Source organism: Camponotus vicinus, unplaced genomic scaffold (assembly GCF_025532165.1).
Source record: "Camponotus vicinus isolate PSW18456_S1 unplaced genomic scaffold, iyCamVici1.0 SCAF_6, whole genome shotgun sequence".
Lineage (NCBI taxonomy): Eukaryota > Metazoa > Arthropoda > Insecta > Hymenoptera > Formicidae > Camponotus > Camponotus vicinus.
In genome coordinates, this window is record NW_028141978.1 from 13,931,189 (window position 1) to 13,950,569 (window position 19,381).

Consider the following 19,381-nt stretch of genomic DNA (forward strand, 5'->3'; position numbering starts at 1 on the left):
GTTCTTTATAAGTTATTATATATATTATCTATAATATCTCTCTCTCTCTCTCTCTCTCTCTCTCTCTCTCTCTCTCTCTCTCTCTCTCGCTCCCTGTTGCTCTCGTTCTTCTTTATACATTAAGTTTGCCAGAAATGTTAATTTCTTCTATAAATCGATTAGGATATTTTTGAAATTTCTTTTTCAAAAAAAGTAATGTGTAAAAATTTCATAATATGGCATAAAATTTGTTTTTTATAAAAAATAATAATTTTTAAATTGCTCAAGCTGCAAAATAATTTTTATTACATTTAAATATGTACAAATTAAAATTAAAAGATGAGATATACACATCTCATGGAATTAGAGATATATCAGAGATACGTAAATGTACACACTTATGTAGCATATATCAAATTAGACATCCTAATTTTGACAAGAATAAATATATATAAGATTATATATTCTCATCAGACAAACTTTTTGTGTGACGATTCGCTTTCCCATAATTAATGTTTTTCCATTAAAAAATTGTTCTTGACATGGTACAGTTATTCAAACCTGTAACCGTTTCATGTCGAAGTTTTGGAAAAAAACTTGCAATTCTGACAGAAACGCTTCAATAGCTGTCGCATGATTGTCTTCTTACACACGAATATGATGAACATACCGATATCTTGCATGGTATCCATCACATATATACTACGTATGACGTACGACTGTTTAATCACCAAATCAATATCATCGTCATCATTAAAAGGCCAATAGTTTAACACTGCTTTCGTAATCCAATTTATGGCCATTATGATAAACAGCATGATAAACAGTCTCAGATACAGATTTAACCTGCAAATGAATATATCTCTTTTATATTTTTTGAAGTTATGATATATTTGATTCTAAAAGTATGTTATGAGCGGACGCATTTTAAGTAATTTGTTTCATAAAGATAAATATTTCCTTCGAAAAAATCATAAGTATTTCACATTATTAAATATATTTAAATAACTATATAATAAATAACTATATAATAATACTACTAACTTAAATTAAAATTGAAAACAACGATGTGTTTCTACAAGAGAGCTCGTATTTATGAAAATATATTGTCGCCAATAAAGAAGTCTCAAAATGATAATCCCTCTCTTTCTCTTGTATCGGAAATGATCGAAAAAAACAATTGATTTTATTAAAAGCAATACCGTTGACAAGCGAATACAGCGGGACATGTCTTATTGTTAAACAAGACTGATTATACATTGATATAAAAATGTTTGTGTACAAACCATCGCTTGTTGTCATTAGAAAATCTGCTCTCTGAATTTCTCAGATGACGGGCTGTGTCCTTTTCATAACGCCCAATTTTCAATGCAGTGTAAATAGATAAGCAAATGCTACTAATAACACAGACATTTTTCGGCCCGTAAAAATACAATAGAAATGCCGCATCCTCTAAACTAAATAATAAACTTCTTTACATCACATGTTGCAAATAAAACAGAAGAACATACTTCTATTTTTAAGATGAATTCTCAAAGGATTAATTAATTAAATGTTTTGTTAATAGAGTTATGTTAATAGTGACATACACTCACCATGAAACCGAAAGCTATCAACGCAAAATTCCGGTCGGAAATTTTTCGGCACGTTGGGAACGAAATCCATGATAATACAAATGATAATAAAAATGAAGGGACCTCCCCAAGCAAAGATAGAATATATTAATTTTTTTCTCTCTTGTTTCGCTCTCTTGCATTCTGGTAACAAGCGAAAATCTCTGCGAAATGCAGAGTTTATTTTACAATTAATTAGTAACAAATAAAACAAATTGCGATGCAAATATTAAAATAAATATGCCTTCCATCAAATATCTTGAATGTCTGCTTTATATAAACGATAAAAAATTATTCATGCTATATAATTTCTCAAAATAATAAATATATTACCATATATTGAAATATATTGATATTTTACTAACATTAGATTAATTTTGATTTAGCAAAGTGTTTAATAAAAAAATGAGAAATCAATTTCCGTTAAAAAGCTTGAGTATTTTGTATTATTATATAAAAAAAAAAGAAAAAAAAATTTTAAACGATATTGGCTTAGGATTTATAAAATTTAAAAAAATGAAAAATTACAAACAGGTTAGTAATATTATATTATGAATTTTGAAATTATATTATGAATTTCTTTTATAATTAAATATAACTTTATTAATAATTTAAAATATGTTATTTTAATAATATATTATTTTTCCTTCAACAATTGAATGTTTATAAAATACACATCAATTTTTTGTTTTAAAAAAAGCAGATTAGAAATTTCCAACAAAAAGATGTACATGTTTCTGAAATGCAACCTGTGTACCTGTCATATCTGCACTAAAATTATCGTTTCTCAAGCCAAATAATTATTTTTATAGTACCAATTTACAAGACACGATATATTCTTTCTGATCAATGCAAATCATTATTCTTTTTTATCTTTATGGATTGTTATAGACATAATCTGAATGTATTATTTATACATATCACACATGAATATTTTATCATATCATGTTCACGTCGTATAAAAAATATCACAATCTTATAAAAATAAATTTATATTACAGATAAAGTACAGCATATATATATGTATATATAATAAACAATTTACCTAAATGCCCACCACATGTCGAAACTCATTGCACTTAACCAGAAAAAGCTTGACATAAAACAGAAATAGCTGACTAAAGCTGCAACAATAAAATAAACAATTTTAAAATGTCACTAATTGACAAGTATTTTGTATATCATTAAGAACTGTATTATATTATAAAAAGTATTCTTTTAACTTTAACAGTAAAAATTTATCACAGGAAACAATATAATTAATTAATATTATCAAAAAAATATTAGGCGAATTAATTTAAATTGTGTTTTACGTTAAAGTAAAATAAAATATTATTTTAATTCTTTTCACTATTAATTCTTGTTTATAATATTTTAATGTATCGTACATTCAAGTTTTATCGTAAAAAAAATTAATAAAAATTAAATACCAATGTACTTCTATTAATGTACGATACACTAAAATTGTATAAACACAAGAATTAATAGTGAAAAGAATTAAAATAATATTTTATTTTATTTTAACGTACAATAAAATTTAAATTACTTCGCCTAAATATTTTTTTGGTACAAAAATTAATAAAAGAACTAATGTACTGCATTGACTGCATTATTACATGATTTGATTGTACTGTACCAATTATAACACAGATGATATATGAAATATCTCTTATGTCGATTGAATAGAATGATTGGAAACATATAGTTTCAATTATGTATCCGAAAAATAACAAACTGCAGTATTTGCGTAGCATGAAACTGTGCATATTACGCAGCTCCGGCAGTATAGAATACACTACAAATATTGTCAGCAAACACAATATAGACACTATACGGCAACTCACAAATAAAGAGCTTATTTCGTATGAAGAGCTTATTTTGTATATTTCATTTACGAAATCGCCCCGATATGGCACTCTTTTTCCCCATTTACACGTTTTACACGCTTTTTTGAAAACCTCCCAGCAGATAATTGCATCAAATTGATTACGATCCAGGACGGGAGCCAAACAATAAGATGTTGATTCGACAAATATGTCGAAATAAGGAAGATACAGAGAGCTGTTTGCGAAGATATAGTTGAAATCCTTGAGATAATTGTCCGGATAAAGATGAAAACTTGTAGTTTCCTGGCACGGATTTTGAACGACTAGTGGAAAAAGCTCGTCCACCTTCTTATTTTCGCTCTGTATCGAATTGTTCGAGTAGCTATATATGTTTGGGAAAACATATTCATTTTTACTAGCAATGCACTTCTTGCCAACCAAGCTCTTACCGGGTGGACAACAGAGCTGAATGCAAGTAATATTGCCGCATTCTTCGTATGGAACGATGTGATTTTTATTATTATTATTCGTTTTGTTTCTAATAAAGTTTGTATAATTATATGTCTCCTCCCATATGTTGTCCTCTTCGTTGTCACTTGTGAAGTTTCGCGGAGTGTTTGAAGATGAAGTGAAAAGTAAAACTACGCAAAACCAAAATGCAAAACTTCCACCGCACATCGTCAACAATTTGTGAACTCAATTTAATTTCTTTTTAATCTGCAATTTCTTAATCTGCTATTTTTTTCAAAATACGTATGATATTGTCTGCGATGGTTAAATCACGACAACAACACTCTCCGTCTAAAGACAAAACTTGTAAAACTACTTATTATAAAATAATAGGCACATTCGCGCGAATAATAAGACGCAATCATCATCGACAACAAACTTGCTAATGAAACAACTAAGTTAATTGTCACAGAAGAACTTATTAATCTAAATGACGTCAGGGACCCACCTAGCCCTACCCGCTTATTTTATTATTATTACTAAATTTATAATTGCAAGTAGCTGCTTACACTGTAACGCAATAACACATGAGAAAAAATTTTCTTACAATTAGGTTAATTTAAAATATTGTATCATGTTCTGCCCTTGTCGTTACCAATTATACATATGATATAAAATACGTTTGTATATTACAGAAAATTTTATTTTGTCATGTTATATGATATGAATCAATTATATAAAGATAATTTAAGATAAAACATATTTTTAAAAAATAAAGATAAATATGAAATACTTGATAACTTATTTGAATGTACACATCATATCAAAGGTTACTATAATTAGCTAAACTTGATAAAAAACTTGATAAAAAACAGGAGAAGGCTGCAAAATAACATCTTAACTATTGAATGTTAAAATGCAGATGAACTCATCACTATGTTTCCTTATAAAGAAATAGATTTATTCTACCTTTTTGTACTAAAATTTTATGGGACGGTACTAATATATTTAATAAATACATACTGATATGTAATTAAATAATATTTCGATTCAAGATATAACTCTGTAAAATTCTAAAACATAAAAAAAATATTTATTGAAGGAAATTTCAGTTAGTTGTATATTAAAGTGCATCTAAAATTAAACTTTTATTTATCATTAATTCCTACGTTTTTAAGATTTTAACAAATCGTATTCAAATTATTAAAGAAATTAATATTCGAATATATACTGTATACATGACAAATATATTTATTTCATTGCAGTTATGTAATTTAAATATACTGTATTGTAATACAAACGGGATTTTGTATAATATTCGTTTTGATTAGAATATTCACAATATCAATTGCGTATGCAAGGGATAAGACGTCGCAGTAGTTGCATAATTTGAAGCTATATATGTTTCGAAGCTTTAATAATATGGAATACACCAGAATTATCGTCACCAAAAATAATGTAAACATTATGTGGAAGCTCACAAATATGATTATTATGTCATCGATCGAGGTATCATTATCAGTTATCGTATTGAAGTTCTCGTTAGAAGCCTCTGAGCAAATGGTCACTTCGAACTTATCCCCATTCACACGGCGACACAATATGATGTTGATTTGGCAAATATTTTATAATAAAATAAATAGAGAAAACCATTGGCAAAAATAGTGTAATCGTACTGGTAATCCTCGGGTAACAGGAAGCGATTTTCCTGGCATGGATCGTGAATAACCAGTTTATCTACTCTTTATCTACTCTTTTGTTTTCGCTCTGCAACGAATCGTTCGTATATCCGTACACATTTGGCAAAAGGTATTTTTCTCCACAGATGCAATATTTATTATCAAGCAAACGATTATCGAGAGGACAATATAACTGAATGTAGATGTATAGATGATTGTATTGTTGCATATGTCGTATGGAATAATATTATTTTTACTAGAATTTTGAAAGAACTCGTGGGACATAAAATCGTTTCTGTCTTCGAGTCTCATGAAATTTTCATAAATTTCTCGTGATGTGAAGTTTTTCTTATTGATAATCTTCGTTGAACTCCTACGAAGTTGCACAGATTTGCTTATCATCCTCATGATTCTGTATGTATGCCAAGTTCATAATGCACCGAGTTATTGTCATCATTATACGTAGAGTTAATGATATTCATACTGCGTACCATTATATTGAGTATTTTTAATAGAACCTTCATACAAATAATATCGTGGCTTTTCAGTTCGATCGCCATAATTTATCGTAGAGTTTGCGTTCAGCACCGTCAAATTGTTATCTTTCTCTTCGTTGTTTGTAAAATTTTGCTGAGATTTTAACGACGAAACAACAAGGAGAAAAAGCAAACATTACCAAAACGTAAAATTATTTTTACACATGTGAGAATGTGTACACACACACACACTGATTGTTACAGTCATCGCATATAGCAATCAGCTGATCGCGGCGAGCGCCCCACGTAATCGCCTATATCGCGCCGTTCCTGCCTACCTCTTGTATTCGGTCTGTAAGTAGTTAATTATTTTCCTTTATAGTTTAAAAACTAAGCTCCGGGCAAAATTTTGCAAGAGGAAAAATCGTCTTAGAATTCATTCAAGAATTTGATATTTTAAAGACAAACGTTTGTTCAGAATCACCTTGTATATATATATATATATATATATATATATATATATATATATATATATATATATAAATTATAATAATAAATTTTATTTAAATTTAAATATTAATAATATTAATATTATAAATAATAATAATTAAATTATAATGATAAATTTGGTTTTATTTCAATATTAAATATGTGAAAAATTATTTTGACATATATTATTTAGAAAAATTTTAAAAATTATTATTTTTTAGTATTTCTATAGTAATATAAATATTATAGAAATACTAAAAACTAATTTTTAAATTTTTTTTTAAATAATATATGTCAAAATAATTTTTCATATTATTTCACAATATTTTTCATATTTTTTTGATATTATTGACGAATTATTGCAAAATTCTGCTGTACATTCATCCATTTTATTTTTATTTCTTAACTACGCAAGAATATTAACAGACACATCTGCAAACACATACATTCGTGCACATTCGTGTAAGTGAAATCTAGAGTCTCTGCATAGATTCTATATCTATCTCTCTCGCAAGATTTTGCATAAACATGGACGAAACATACTCTCAATATGCGCTCACTCTATCTGATAGCCAGTCTCTTATTAGAGGGTATCTAGGCTGTACCTACTCCGACTCTCGTATTTTCGTTGTCATGCAATCACAAAAATAACGAAATATATTTGACTACATATATTATTAAAGAAGTAATTATTGTTTCTAGATTGTAACGAAATAATCTACTTTTCGATGATTCAAATATGGAATGCATCGAAACGTTCGAATAATTAGCATAACAAAAAATTCTCCGTGATATTGTTTAATAAATAATTAATTTATAACTTAAAATATACTTGTACAATTTAATATTTCGTGTATATGTATGTACAATAAATAAAGAAGAGTTGTCCATATCGTATCGTAAGAGTTATTTATCATTAAAATATTCGTATCATTAAAATATTTTACACTATATTTCCTATTCGGCACTAATTTGTACACAAATTAACATATTCGATCATTTAACCGCTATAGAGGCTAAAGATCCATTTTTCTACATAGAATTAATTCTACATTATTAATTGTAGAGGTTAAGAACGGCATTCATCGTCATGCACAGTAGCCACAATCGATAAATTTATAAAATTTTATTATTGTAATTTTGAGTTCGAAGTAAACTAACAATAAAAAAGAAGGAAATGTTGTTTCTTTCCTGCGCTCCAATTACCGTGCTGTGGCTCTCATGTGTCAATCTCGATTTAATTTTCTATTCTATGTTATTTCTTATTTTAATTTTATAAACAATAAACGAGCCAGCAAAACGGCTGCATATTTTGATGTTATACTTGCTTAGCTGTGTTTCTTCATAGCAAAGAATAGAGAAAAATTAAACAAATCTTAATTTACATTTCTTTACTCCTTCTTAAATTCCTTATTTCAAAGATGTAAGGAATATTCGTCGTCTTTCGATTTGGTCCACTTTGATTAAAGATTAAAATTTATAGATTTAAATGTCAAGAAACATTTTCTTTCTCAACAGATCATCAATATTTATAATGAATTAAACACACAACTTTGAATTCGTTAGTATCGAATAAGTGTTACTACTTTGGTCGATTATTGAAAAATACAGGATACGTGCAGTATTAATAACATATTTAATTGAGCTTCCTACATACATATGCTAAGTATTATACTTTCGTAATACATAAGCATAGATTAAGAAGAACATCATTTACAAAGATTATATAAAGTGTAATTATTTACCTACTTTTCATTTTTTGGATTAAATTAAAAATTATAATGATAAATACTATATAATAGCGAGTAACAAAAATATTTGAGTTTAATACACATATTTAGTAAATTTAGTTAATACTAAATTTTAATATTAAGTAAAAATATATAAGAATACTTAATTAATGTCATAAATATATACATATATGTATATATTTATATTTATTTATACGTTATATATACGTTATATATATACATATATGTATTTGTAACAAATATTACATAAATATAATTAACTATATACAAACATTAAATTACAAAAAAGTCAATATATATGAAAATTACTTAACATATAATTAAAACCAATTAAAGAACTATTAACAATTATATGAAAATACTGATTAATTACGTCAATTCATATATCTTATCCAAAACAATTATGCTACATTTTTGGTTTCTAAACAGTTCGACACACTATAGATCTTTATATTTTTAGTTGGTAAACAAAGATTGAAGAAATTTTATCTGTCTTTTGATCTCCGACCGGCGTATTTCTATCTTGTGGTCAATAACATGAAGAGCTTCAAAAGGATACCGGTATTTTTCAATCTTATTTCTGATGAATGTTTTTATCTAAAAAAAATTTTAACAAGTGTCATCAATAAATGATTTTGTAATTGTTGCATTATCATATAGGCAGAGTTTCATTGACAGAGAGCATTATTGACAGAATTATGTAACAAGGTATATAGAAGATTGTGTATAAAATATATAACATACAAATTGTGTGTTTTATTCGCTGTTAGAAACTTCTATAGTAGGTATGGGAGCTAATATTGAATACTTTTTGATAATAAACTTATGTTCGCAAATTTATAGTTTCATTGTGATACTTTCAGTCTAGCGCCTTGATGAAGACAACCTATCGAACGCTACTGGTAAGTGTGTAGCAGAATCCTGTACGAGCTGTGGGCTAGTCGACTTATGGGGCCTATTTTCCTATACACTGATTGAATGGCAGAGGAAGTGAAATAGAAATGTTTTGTTATATTCTCATTTTAAAATTATTGTTTTTTTATTTCAAAAAATATTTCAACAATTGCTCAAAATGAGTAAATTTGTCGTTTTGCATAACATCGGACTATGTTTCTATTAATTCTACCAAAAATCTAATCATCTCTAGCAAGGCTCTGAACAATATGAATATCATTTCTGGATCGTTACGTTAAAATTATGAATTTGCGAACATAAATTTACTATCGCAAAATTCAATTTTAGCACCTCTATCCAGCAAAAATATGTGTAACATTGACCTTGAAACAACATTTTGTAAAAAATATATTTTATAATAAAAATTTAACGATAAATTTCAAACTGTGTTTATTAAAATTACCTCGCCCAATTGTTCCTCAGAATACACATTATTAATTATAACAGTTAATACCGCCATCTCATTGACTGTCCTGTAAGAACAAAATAATACATTTCAAATACATATTAATAATTAATATGTAGAATAAATTTATCTATGTATTTTCAATTATGAAACATCATTACCAGTAATAATATGTAAATTTTCTGAAATTATTTAATATGTCTTTAAGCATATATTTAGTATTTTTGGCAATAGTAGAAAGAAAAATGTTAGCAATTAAGGCTTCAGTTCGCTCTATCGATTTGGATTCATCATAAGATAGATTGGTCATAAAAATATGCTTAAATGTTTCAAAACTAGCTGGTAATTTTTCCTCTAAATAATTGAATATGATTTGAAAACTTTCGCTGTAAGATAAACATTCTAAAATTGTGTAATCAATCTCTTTCATGGAAAAATTAAAAGTTCTGTTCCATGTAATAACATCTGGTAGTTTCAAACCATTACAATATGTCCACCTCTTCCATCCAGGCCAAAGTCTACAGAAGAAAATCCAGAAAATAAGTAAAAATATTCTAGCGAAATTGTGCTAATTGTTCTAGTATTACATAAATAATTTTTGACGCGTTATAATTAATTTCTCAAACATGCACATATAAAAAATACCTCTATAAAAAATCAAGTATTATAAGAAGAATTACTTGTTTCTTATAGGATTTATCAGATTCCATTCCAATTGTTCATATGCCGTCTCTTTGCATATGTAATCATTCATAAGACATTTCCACTTTGCGAGTTCTTGCTTTAAACATTCAGTATGCTCATCATAGCTATCTTTGCTGAACAAATTCCATTCTAATTCAAGCGGCTTTCGCACTTCCTAAAAAAGCATCATTTTATTTAAATTTTTTTCATATCTTCTTTTTTCGATGTTATATATAAATATGTCTTAAATGTACATATCACGTACAAATATCGGTTTTAAAAATTTCAAATTTGTAAATACTCATTTCTTATAAAACAGATATTTACAAATAGATTAATATGTGCTATATAGAATGTGATAAAATTAAAAATTTAAGTCAATTTGTATAAAATATTTTATGAAGTTTCTAATATCGCCACAAATATTTTATAACCGAAGAAAATTAATATAAAGCAAATAATTGTAATTGTATTCTATAATTTTCTAAAATTAATTATAATTTATATTATTTATACTATAAATTTCACAATATTAATATTACAAGAAAATAGCAATTCGAAAAATTCAAAATTTAAAAAATGTAATTATTAATTATTTATTTTCTAACGACATCCCAAACATTGAAAAGGATCTTGGAAAGATCGAAATATACGTATGTATTATTTTCTTTTTTCAATCGAATCAATTTTTTCAGACATATTTTTGTATTTTTATACCTAACTGATTATTAATATATTATGTCTCTTACTTAGATCTTTTATTATTATTTCTATTTTCTTTACGCTCTAACATCCTGCGCCACAGTCTTTTAGCCTTCCCTTTTATTGCGTTTTGTAATTATTAAATTTAAAAACATAAGCGTCTCTTGAAATTAAATTTTTGAGTTTTGTTGGCGAAGAAGAAACTATATCATTAAGTTCATTTTTTTCAATTCTTTACATAAATCTAATTTTTAAAGATTTATTTCACTATCGGTATATCGATGTATAAAATCACGATTATGATATGTATTATGCATTGGCTTAATAGAAAATTTCTAGATTTTGTGTTTACCTTGAATTGAGGATAAAATTCAAAGAATGCGAAAATATTCGACATAAATTCAAAAGCTTTGATCATAGGATACCATGCTATATAATCTTTCTCTTTTCGCAAATAAATAGCAAGTTCCCAAAATACGGAGAATTCAAGTTTCTTCTCTATCGCAAAATGGAATGCGTCATCGACGATTTGCGCTCGATTGAGAACATGTACATTTCTGTATTCTTCAGAATTTAAGTATCGCGCAATTTTTTGCCAATTCTCGGTATCATAATTGACGCGATAGTATCCTATTATAAAATAAATTGCTCTTGTCGATTACTAGATATTTTAAAATTACATATATTGATTCAACATATTTCGAGATGTTAAACATATTTCGATGTTAAATGTATTATTATATTTAAAGATATTTGTGTTTTTTATTTGTGTGTGTGTGTGTGTTTGTGTGTATGTGTTAGATTTTATATGTTTCTTTATTGTTTTTATTTAAAATCTTACATAAGATAATTCAGTGATTTTGAAAAACTTTAATGTGTTAGAAATTTTGTATAAACTTAACTTGGTTTGACTATAATCACAATGTTAAAATTATACATATGATAGATAATAAAAATATAAGTTTATCATTCACTTTTTACCAGCTTGTTGTAAGTTTAAAATGATCCATTGATCTTTCTCAACAAAGAGTTCAATTTTTGAATTCGATGGTGTTAACAAAATATTTGACCAAGTTATGATAAAATTGGACTTCGATTCCGTAGTATAAGTAATAGGTATATAATATTGTTTCTCATCCAACTTGTTGTGAAATTGTGCTGATATAGTTACAATATTATTAGAATAATTTCGCATCACCTTCAATATGGGAAAACATATCTGCATGGCCCACGAATATACCATGCTTTTTACATTAAACTGATACTTATAATCTAATTCATCTATGATAGTTTGCATAACGATCCATAAATTATCGGAAGTTGTTTTCAAAGGCTCACCATGTCTATAAGATTTAACATTGTGGCAATAATATTAAACATTGTGTATAATTAATCAGCATCATAAAAGAAAATAATTTACGTAATTTATAGTTACACATTTTAATGCTATAATATAAGTCTTATAGAAATATAGAAATTTTTAAATTTTAATATAATTATATATATATATATATATATATATATATATATATATGTATATATATATATTTTTATCTTTTATAATATAACATATATAATTTTATTAATGATTAAAGCTGATTTACCCTGACTAAATAATGGTTTTATAATTTTTATGTTATAAAGATTAAAATTTTATATTATCCATATGTTTATATGTATAATATTACTTGGTTTTTGAAATATTATATAATTTGCATTTGAAATATTATATAATTTGCATTACACAGTTTGTAATTTAAAAATGATTGAACTGTATTACTTTATTTCTTAAGAAAAACTCAAGTTGAAATTCATTGGAAAAACATTCATAAATAAAAATAAACGTAAATCTGACTCTCTTCCAATATGTATCTTTTTTAAACAATAAAGAAAGGAAACATATTGTCAAATTTATCATATATTTCGGATTTTCGCTACGATGTATTTATATCATTATATTACAATATATTATACTCACTGGTTGTTTAAATATATGTTGATAGCTTCTAAAAATATACTAGACGACAATGTTCGTTCTAACATGCACCATATGATGGAACCTACAATGATACAAATAAAAAAAATGATTTATAATATATTTAAAATGCTTCTATTGTGCATTGCTTATAAGCTAAAATTAGGTGACAATGTTTGCGTATTTAAATCTATCTAACAAAAGTTAAAAAAATGTTAAGTATATTCCAATGAAAAACAATTTAAAAAATATAATAATGATAACAGATAGAAGGTATAAACGATTAGATAAATTTGATAAATTTTATTTATCTGAAATTTTTTTTGGTCGTGATAGTGATAGCATTACATTAAAAAAAAAGTAAAAGATAAGAAAGAAGAGAGGTAAACAATGCACATATAACAAGATTAAAAATTAAAAAGAAAAAAATAAAATAAAAAAAGAGAACGCAAACAGACATAAAAAAATATACAATAATTTTTTATTATTTTATTTATAGAATCTAACTAAGATATCGAATCAGCTGTTTATTAAAAGAAATGAGCTGGTTAAAAAAATTAATCTTATCTGAATATCTCTTTGTTGACAAACAATTAATAGACCATATACAGATTTCGATGAAAATCACATGAAAAAGCAAGCTCAGCTGAAATACTTTCACAGTATATGCAAATTGAGTAATATTATTATATGTTATCCAAACAATCAGTGCAATCATTTATAACTTCATAAAAAAATGTGAGATCAAAAAGAAAGTTTCCTCTTATGCGGATATAACATTCAATTTTATTATAGGCATTATAGACATAATCATGACAAGTACCATGATGCCCATAGACTTATTTAAATAGAAAACAGATTTTATGCAAGATATTGAATATATTCTTATCAATCAAAATGCTATGATTATTCTGATAAAGAGACTATGTAATAGAAGTAAACTTTATGGAGACGAATTACCGCGCAATAAAATAATTTAATAATATTGACATTAACGAACTATTTACATACTCAAAAAAATAAAGCCTATTTTCTGAAATGCAGTAATTACAATTGTTCGAATATATCTATCAAAGGATAAATCTATTTATGATTAAATATATTTAAATTTAATAAATTAGATCATTATACAAAATCATATTTATGTCTTTTCATATATTTTGCAATTGTAACATGTGCAGTTATAATTGAAAACAATATAAGGAAATTGGTCTTAAGTTTTTGATACCTTTTTCTTATTGTTAGAGCAAGAATTAATTTGTAATAAAATCCTATAAAATAATAATAAATAAATAAGTAATATAAATAAATAATAAATAAATAAATTGCGAATTATATAATTAATTTTGTTTATAATTGATTTTTCTGATTTCTTTATGATATTGACATTATTTCTTTATGATGTTGATTTCTTTATAATATTGAATTATAGCTTATTTGTTTATTTATACAATGTTATATGTACATACCTTTAACACGAGAAAGAAAAGTGTATATATAATTTTCAGTATTGTCTTCATATTCTATAGAGCTTAAATTGACATAAGTATTGAGATCAAGTAATTCATGTTGAATTTGAACTATAAATAAATCCATCATCCGGAAATCTGGCACAATCTAAAAGTAGAATTTGAATAAAATTAATCGAGAAAAAGAAGCTGTTAACACACTTATAAAAAATCATAATCAATCGCTGCTGCTAAACATAATTTATAGTATTTTACACATTATAAAGTTTGAAATATTATAACAAAGCGTGTTTCTATATTTAAGTGTGTCATGGTTTAAAAAATTAAATGTTGTTATAATTACATAAAAAATAAATTTATAAGACTTTTATTTAATAATTGTAGGTTAGAAGTTCTTCCTTAATAATTTTAACAATAAGGATTAAAAGGCTTTATATAAATAACAATATGAATAACACAAATTTAAATTTCGCAGCGAAGAAGAGCCAGACGCGTATAGTGTTATATATGATAATTTTTTGAAAATTAATTTTTCGACGACATTGATTAATTGTATACGGTGCACAAATTTTTCTTGATCCATCTACCAAATGTACAATTGAGTCTTAATCCGAGATTTTTCATAAATCACTCTTTATACTTCTGAAGAAACGTGGGGGAGAAAAATGACGGGGCGAAGTTGGATCGAGAATCGAACCTGAATTTTTCGCTTGCCGGATGATTGCTCTTCCCCCGACTAAATTATTCTATACTTCTACCAGACCTCGATACTTTTTATTTGGCGACAATTATCTATTATTAATAATCATTAACGCCATGTTTCAGGCAGGCGTATGGCGCATTACCATTCGCGTCTGGCTCTTATTTATTGTGAAACTCAAATTTGTGTTAATAATGTTAATTTAAAAGTACATTATTTTCTTATTAAATTTCTCTAAATTTTTCTAAATTTATAAAAATTTAAAAGATTCGAGTAATCATACGATTCAAATTAGCATAGTTTTCAATTGAAAAAATATTAAAAAAGATTTTACACAACATTGAAGAATTTTCTGTATACATTGTTGTACTATTAATTACTTTGACTGCATATTTAGAAATAGAATTAAAGGTAAACCTACCTCATCGATAATATATGCTTGTAAAAACACACTAAAGCCTTCGTTTAACCATACAGGAAACCAATAAGATGGATTGAACAGATTGCCAATATATTTTTGTATCATCCTACGTGCTACTAAAGGTGCAATTATGATTTTGCGTCCAGTGGAATCCAATTCTTCATTGTACATGATATCTGCTTCTCTAAAAATCATTACACTAACATGTATGCTGTATGAATGTATGAAAAATTTTAGATATTAATATAAATTTTTATTTAAATACATTAAATTATTACATAATATATATCTATTTCTAATTATATATATTACTTGTAAAAGACGAATCCCAAAATATGTTTGACTTCATCATTCGAGATTGCGATATGATCCACTTTGCTCTCAGATAAAACAGTAGTCCACTCAAGGAATCTCTCACTCCAAAAATTTTCCAAGTACATAGTAATATTTTTAATAATATATGACGCAAATTTTACATATGATATCAATTGCGGTCTACACCACATACTAATGGTATCAGTCATTTTGAATCGATGAAAATCAAACACCACAAATGCTATATTATCTATAGAATTCAAAACAGTTTTTTTAAAATATGTCCATGTTTCATTGTATAACGGTTCAGACGATTCTTCTATCGGCATATTCGACAAAGCTTTATAACTTTGATGATGCTTTATGGAAATATCAAAAGTAATTCTTAATTTTGGATTGTTCCAAAACGGAAATAATTGCTGCTTTCTTGTGTGGATACCCGTTATGATTAACAACCTGCTACATTTAAACGATATGTAAATAACGACTAATGTTAGACAATTATAAGCGCAAATGCAAAAATATATACAATTTGTTTTTGATATTTTAATATATTCTACTACTTACTCTTTATATCCATATTCGTTTATGTACGAAAATCCGAAAGATTCTCTTATTATATTAATCGGAATTTGGAACTGTATATGCAGATGGTATATTCTTGGTAGTAAGGTAGCATTGAAATGGTAGAGGATAATATTGGTATCACAAAGTTTCTCTGTTAATACTGGTTCATAACTCCTATTACTGTGAGTTTGCTTTAATATCGATCTCATTGATGATATCGATTTTATTATTGAATTCGATAGATGAAAATTTATATGTTGTGTTGCATATATGATATAAATAGTGATTACATATTCACCCGCCAAGTGATAGTGGGTGAAATTTAACTTTATATTATAATGCAATGGAAATATATTGTCTAACAAATTGTAATTTAACGCATTGCATTGCACGATATCCGATTCTTTATCGGTAGGATCCTTCATTGCTATTGTAGCAATGTATATTATACTAGTACTCAATAATAGTTTTAATAATCTCATGTTAAATTTCTTTCAGGTATCTATATAAATCATTTCTGTTATTAGAAACATATATACAAGAAATATATACAAACGTAATGTTAAATACAAATACAAATATGATAGAATTTAAAAATATAAATTTATTGAAGAACGTACTTATGTAATTCTGAAAAGGAGAAAACACATTAATCATAATTTTTATTTCTCTAAAATTCAATTACTTTCAAGATTTCTTCTTACATATTTTTATGTTTTGCGTTTTATAACAACTGACTTCTGTACGTGATGAACTTTGTGTATTTACTAACATGTTACTTTCAAAGTGTGTTTGTTTCTTTCAACCTTAAGAGAGTGATGTATTAAAATCGAACGAAGAATAAACGAACAATAAACCGATATTAAATTTATTAAAAGTTTTGTTGATATAATTATTCGGATCAAACTTTTAACATAAAAATGTTAAAAATCACTTTGTTAGCATTTGTCATAGAATAAATTTATTCGAATAAAATATTAACCTATCCCACATTCTTCATTCTTATTCGTTATATATATTTAAATTACATATCATATTCTATTTATATAACTTTTTTTAGCGTATATTTATTATTAACTTTACAAAATATATATTCTAAATATTTATTAAAAAAATTTTGTTTTAAAACAAAATATAAATAGTATTAAATATTTTTAAGATAATTTAATAGAGACAATGAAAGGTAGAACATACACATATTTTATAAAGTCAAAAAAGTTGCCTGTATTTTACATTTTCTCTATTTTAAGTCAAATTATGCCGTTACATGTCTAAATATATTGTTAGCTAGCATATATGCAAGGAATGAAAATAGTATTTGCAATAAATAAATATATTCAACCGAAAGTAGAAATGTCTCTTTTAAGAAATAAAATAGTTGATTGTTATTTCACACATTCTTACTCCATATGCATACATCCAAAAAAAAGAAATGTAGAAGTGGAATATTTTATTGAATATTTAATTCATGTCTTACCCTATTTGTTGAACTCACAACTATAGGTTTAATATCAAAGGCATGAACAGTCAATCTGCGATCTTATAGCTTCAAGAGACTACCATAAACTGACGGCGCTATCATGTTATAGATACGGCATACCAGATAATAAACAGGTAAGGTACGTAGTATTATATAGATATCGCCTTGATTATTCATAACACAGAAGTATGTCATCGATGGAAGTCAATACGTATATATTTATTTAGTCTTTGTATTCTTTTATATTCCTTGTTTTTATATTTAAAACTTCCCTTTGTAAGGACAATTTTTCTGGGAAAACATTCGCAAGAGAGAATTAAAATTGAGAAGATTCTTCCTTAAATATATATAAGATAAAGATATTTTGTATATTATATTATATTTTTTTCATAAAAAAGTATTTTTTCTTCAAGAGCTTATTGTATAAAATAAATAAAAGAGACTTGCCTATATCGTATCACTTGAGATATTTTATGTTATACTTTCTATTTGGCACTAATCCTATACAAGTGCGGCGATGTCTAATATTGTTTTTTACTTTGCTTATAACGTTTGTGAATAATAATTTCTATTTATTGTTCTAATATTATGAGCAATAAACGGAATAACTTGCGTTGATATTGCGTATTGATATTGTATTTGCTAGAGGCAATGTTTCTTCATGACAAAGAAGAAAAAATGTTAATTTACATTTCTTCGCTACATTTTGAGATAATTTTCTTATTTCAGAAATTTCAGTAACACATTTGTTATATGTGTTCCAATTCGATTAATTTTGATTGAAGAAAAAATTGTTATTATTAATAAGATTATTAAGATTAAACTTTTCATATAATGTTAATACTTTCTAATGTTACGTATAAACATACATGAATACAAACTCCATTCAAGGATTCGAAAAGCATAATTATTTATCTATTTCTCATTCTCAATTCAAATTAAAAATTGAAATAGTAAATATTAATAAGTCGTATTATACATATATAATAAGTTTTATTTCTTATACATATTTCAAATTTAATACATATTTGATATTACGTAATTTGTGTATTTTGATATAATATATTTTAATATATGTAAATTTTAATATTTAATAGAAAGTTGTATATTTAAATAAAGTTAATATCATATATGTACACATATACATGTATATATATATATATATATATATATATATATATATATAATATATGTACATATATATACACATATATGTGTGAGTGTGTGTGTAAATTAATAAATTTGTAAATTAACAAACATTCATGCTGTGGTTTGGAAGCAATTCAACGCATTATAGATCTTTATGTTTTCAATCGATGAATAAAGATTCAAGAAAGTATCTCTGTCTTATGGATCTCTAACAAGCGTGTGTGTGTTATTAGCTTGCATTCAACCAGGAACGAATTCGTTCTTCAACCTCATTATTAATGAAATATTGTATCTAA

General features: G+C 25.8%; 2 protein-coding genes across 4 annotated transcripts; both read right to left on the reverse strand.

Annotated features, from left to right (window-relative positions):
- Nucleotides 1-214: 214 nt before the first annotated feature.
- On the reverse strand, nucleotides 215-4,133 carry LOC145973243 (putative G-protein coupled receptor Mth-like 11). The gene is made up of 5 exons (XM_083102486.1): nucleotides 3,229-4,133; nucleotides 2,638-2,716; nucleotides 1,575-1,756; nucleotides 1,266-1,431; nucleotides 215-825 (listed from the first exon to the last, which is right to left on the reverse strand). The coding sequence occupies exons 1-5, from the start codon at nucleotides 4,094-4,096 to the stop codon at nucleotides 552-554; spliced, it is 1,569 nt and encodes a 522-aa protein (XP_082958612.1). The 5' UTR covers nucleotides 4,097-4,133; the 3' UTR covers nucleotides 215-551.
- Nucleotides 4,134-8,567: 4,434 nt separating this feature from the next.
- LOC145973244 (aminopeptidase N-like) lies at nucleotides 8,568-18,087 on the reverse strand. 3 transcript variants are annotated; one of them, XM_083102490.1, is made up of 12 exons: nucleotides 17,934-18,087; nucleotides 16,457-16,958; nucleotides 15,887-16,345; nucleotides 15,575-15,758; nucleotides 14,454-14,601; nucleotides 12,988-13,069; nucleotides 11,991-12,352; nucleotides 11,362-11,639; nucleotides 10,304-10,482; nucleotides 9,785-10,141; nucleotides 9,621-9,690; nucleotides 8,568-8,860 (listed from the first exon to the last, which is right to left on the reverse strand). In XM_083102490.1, exons 2-12 carry the CDS (start codon nucleotides 16,936-16,938, stop codon nucleotides 8,720-8,722), a joined length of 2,742 nt encoding a protein of 913 aa, XP_082958616.1. In that variant the 5' UTR covers nucleotides 16,939-16,958; nucleotides 17,934-18,087; the 3' UTR covers nucleotides 8,568-8,719. The 3 variants fall into 3 exon arrangements, with proteins under 3 accessions (XP_082958616.1, XP_082958614.1, XP_082958615.1); XM_083102488.1 differs by having other exon boundaries at nucleotides 8,572-8,860; nucleotides 15,887-16,348; XM_083102489.1 differs by having other exon boundaries at nucleotides 8,572-8,860; nucleotides 15,887-16,348; nucleotides 17,952-18,009.
- Nucleotides 18,088-19,381: the final 1,294 nt, after the last annotated feature.

Coding starts and splice junctions, on each gene's coding strand:
- LOC145973243 (XM_083102486.1), bottom strand. CDS start 4,096: ATGTGCGGTGGAAGTTTTGCATTTTGGTTTTGCGTAGTTTTACTTTTC. Junction 1,432..1,574: donor TGATAGCTTTCGGTTTCATG/GTGAGTGTATGT, acceptor TATTTAGTTTAG/AGGATGCGGCATTTCTATTG. Junction 826..1,265: donor TCTAATGACAACAAGCGATG/GTTTGTACACAA, acceptor ATTCATTTGCAG/GTTAAATCTGTATCTGAGAC.
- LOC145973244 (XM_083102488.1), bottom strand. CDS start 16,938: ATGAGATTATTAAAACTATTATTGAGTACTAGTATAATATACATTGCT. Junction 13,070..14,453: donor TTTTCTTTCTCGTGTTAAAG/GTATGTACATAT, acceptor GTATCATTGTAG/GTTCCATCATATGGTGCATG. Junction 10,483..11,361: donor AATTTTATCCTCAATTCAAG/GTAAACACAAAA, acceptor ATGCTTTTTTAG/GAAGTGCGAAAGCCGCTTGA.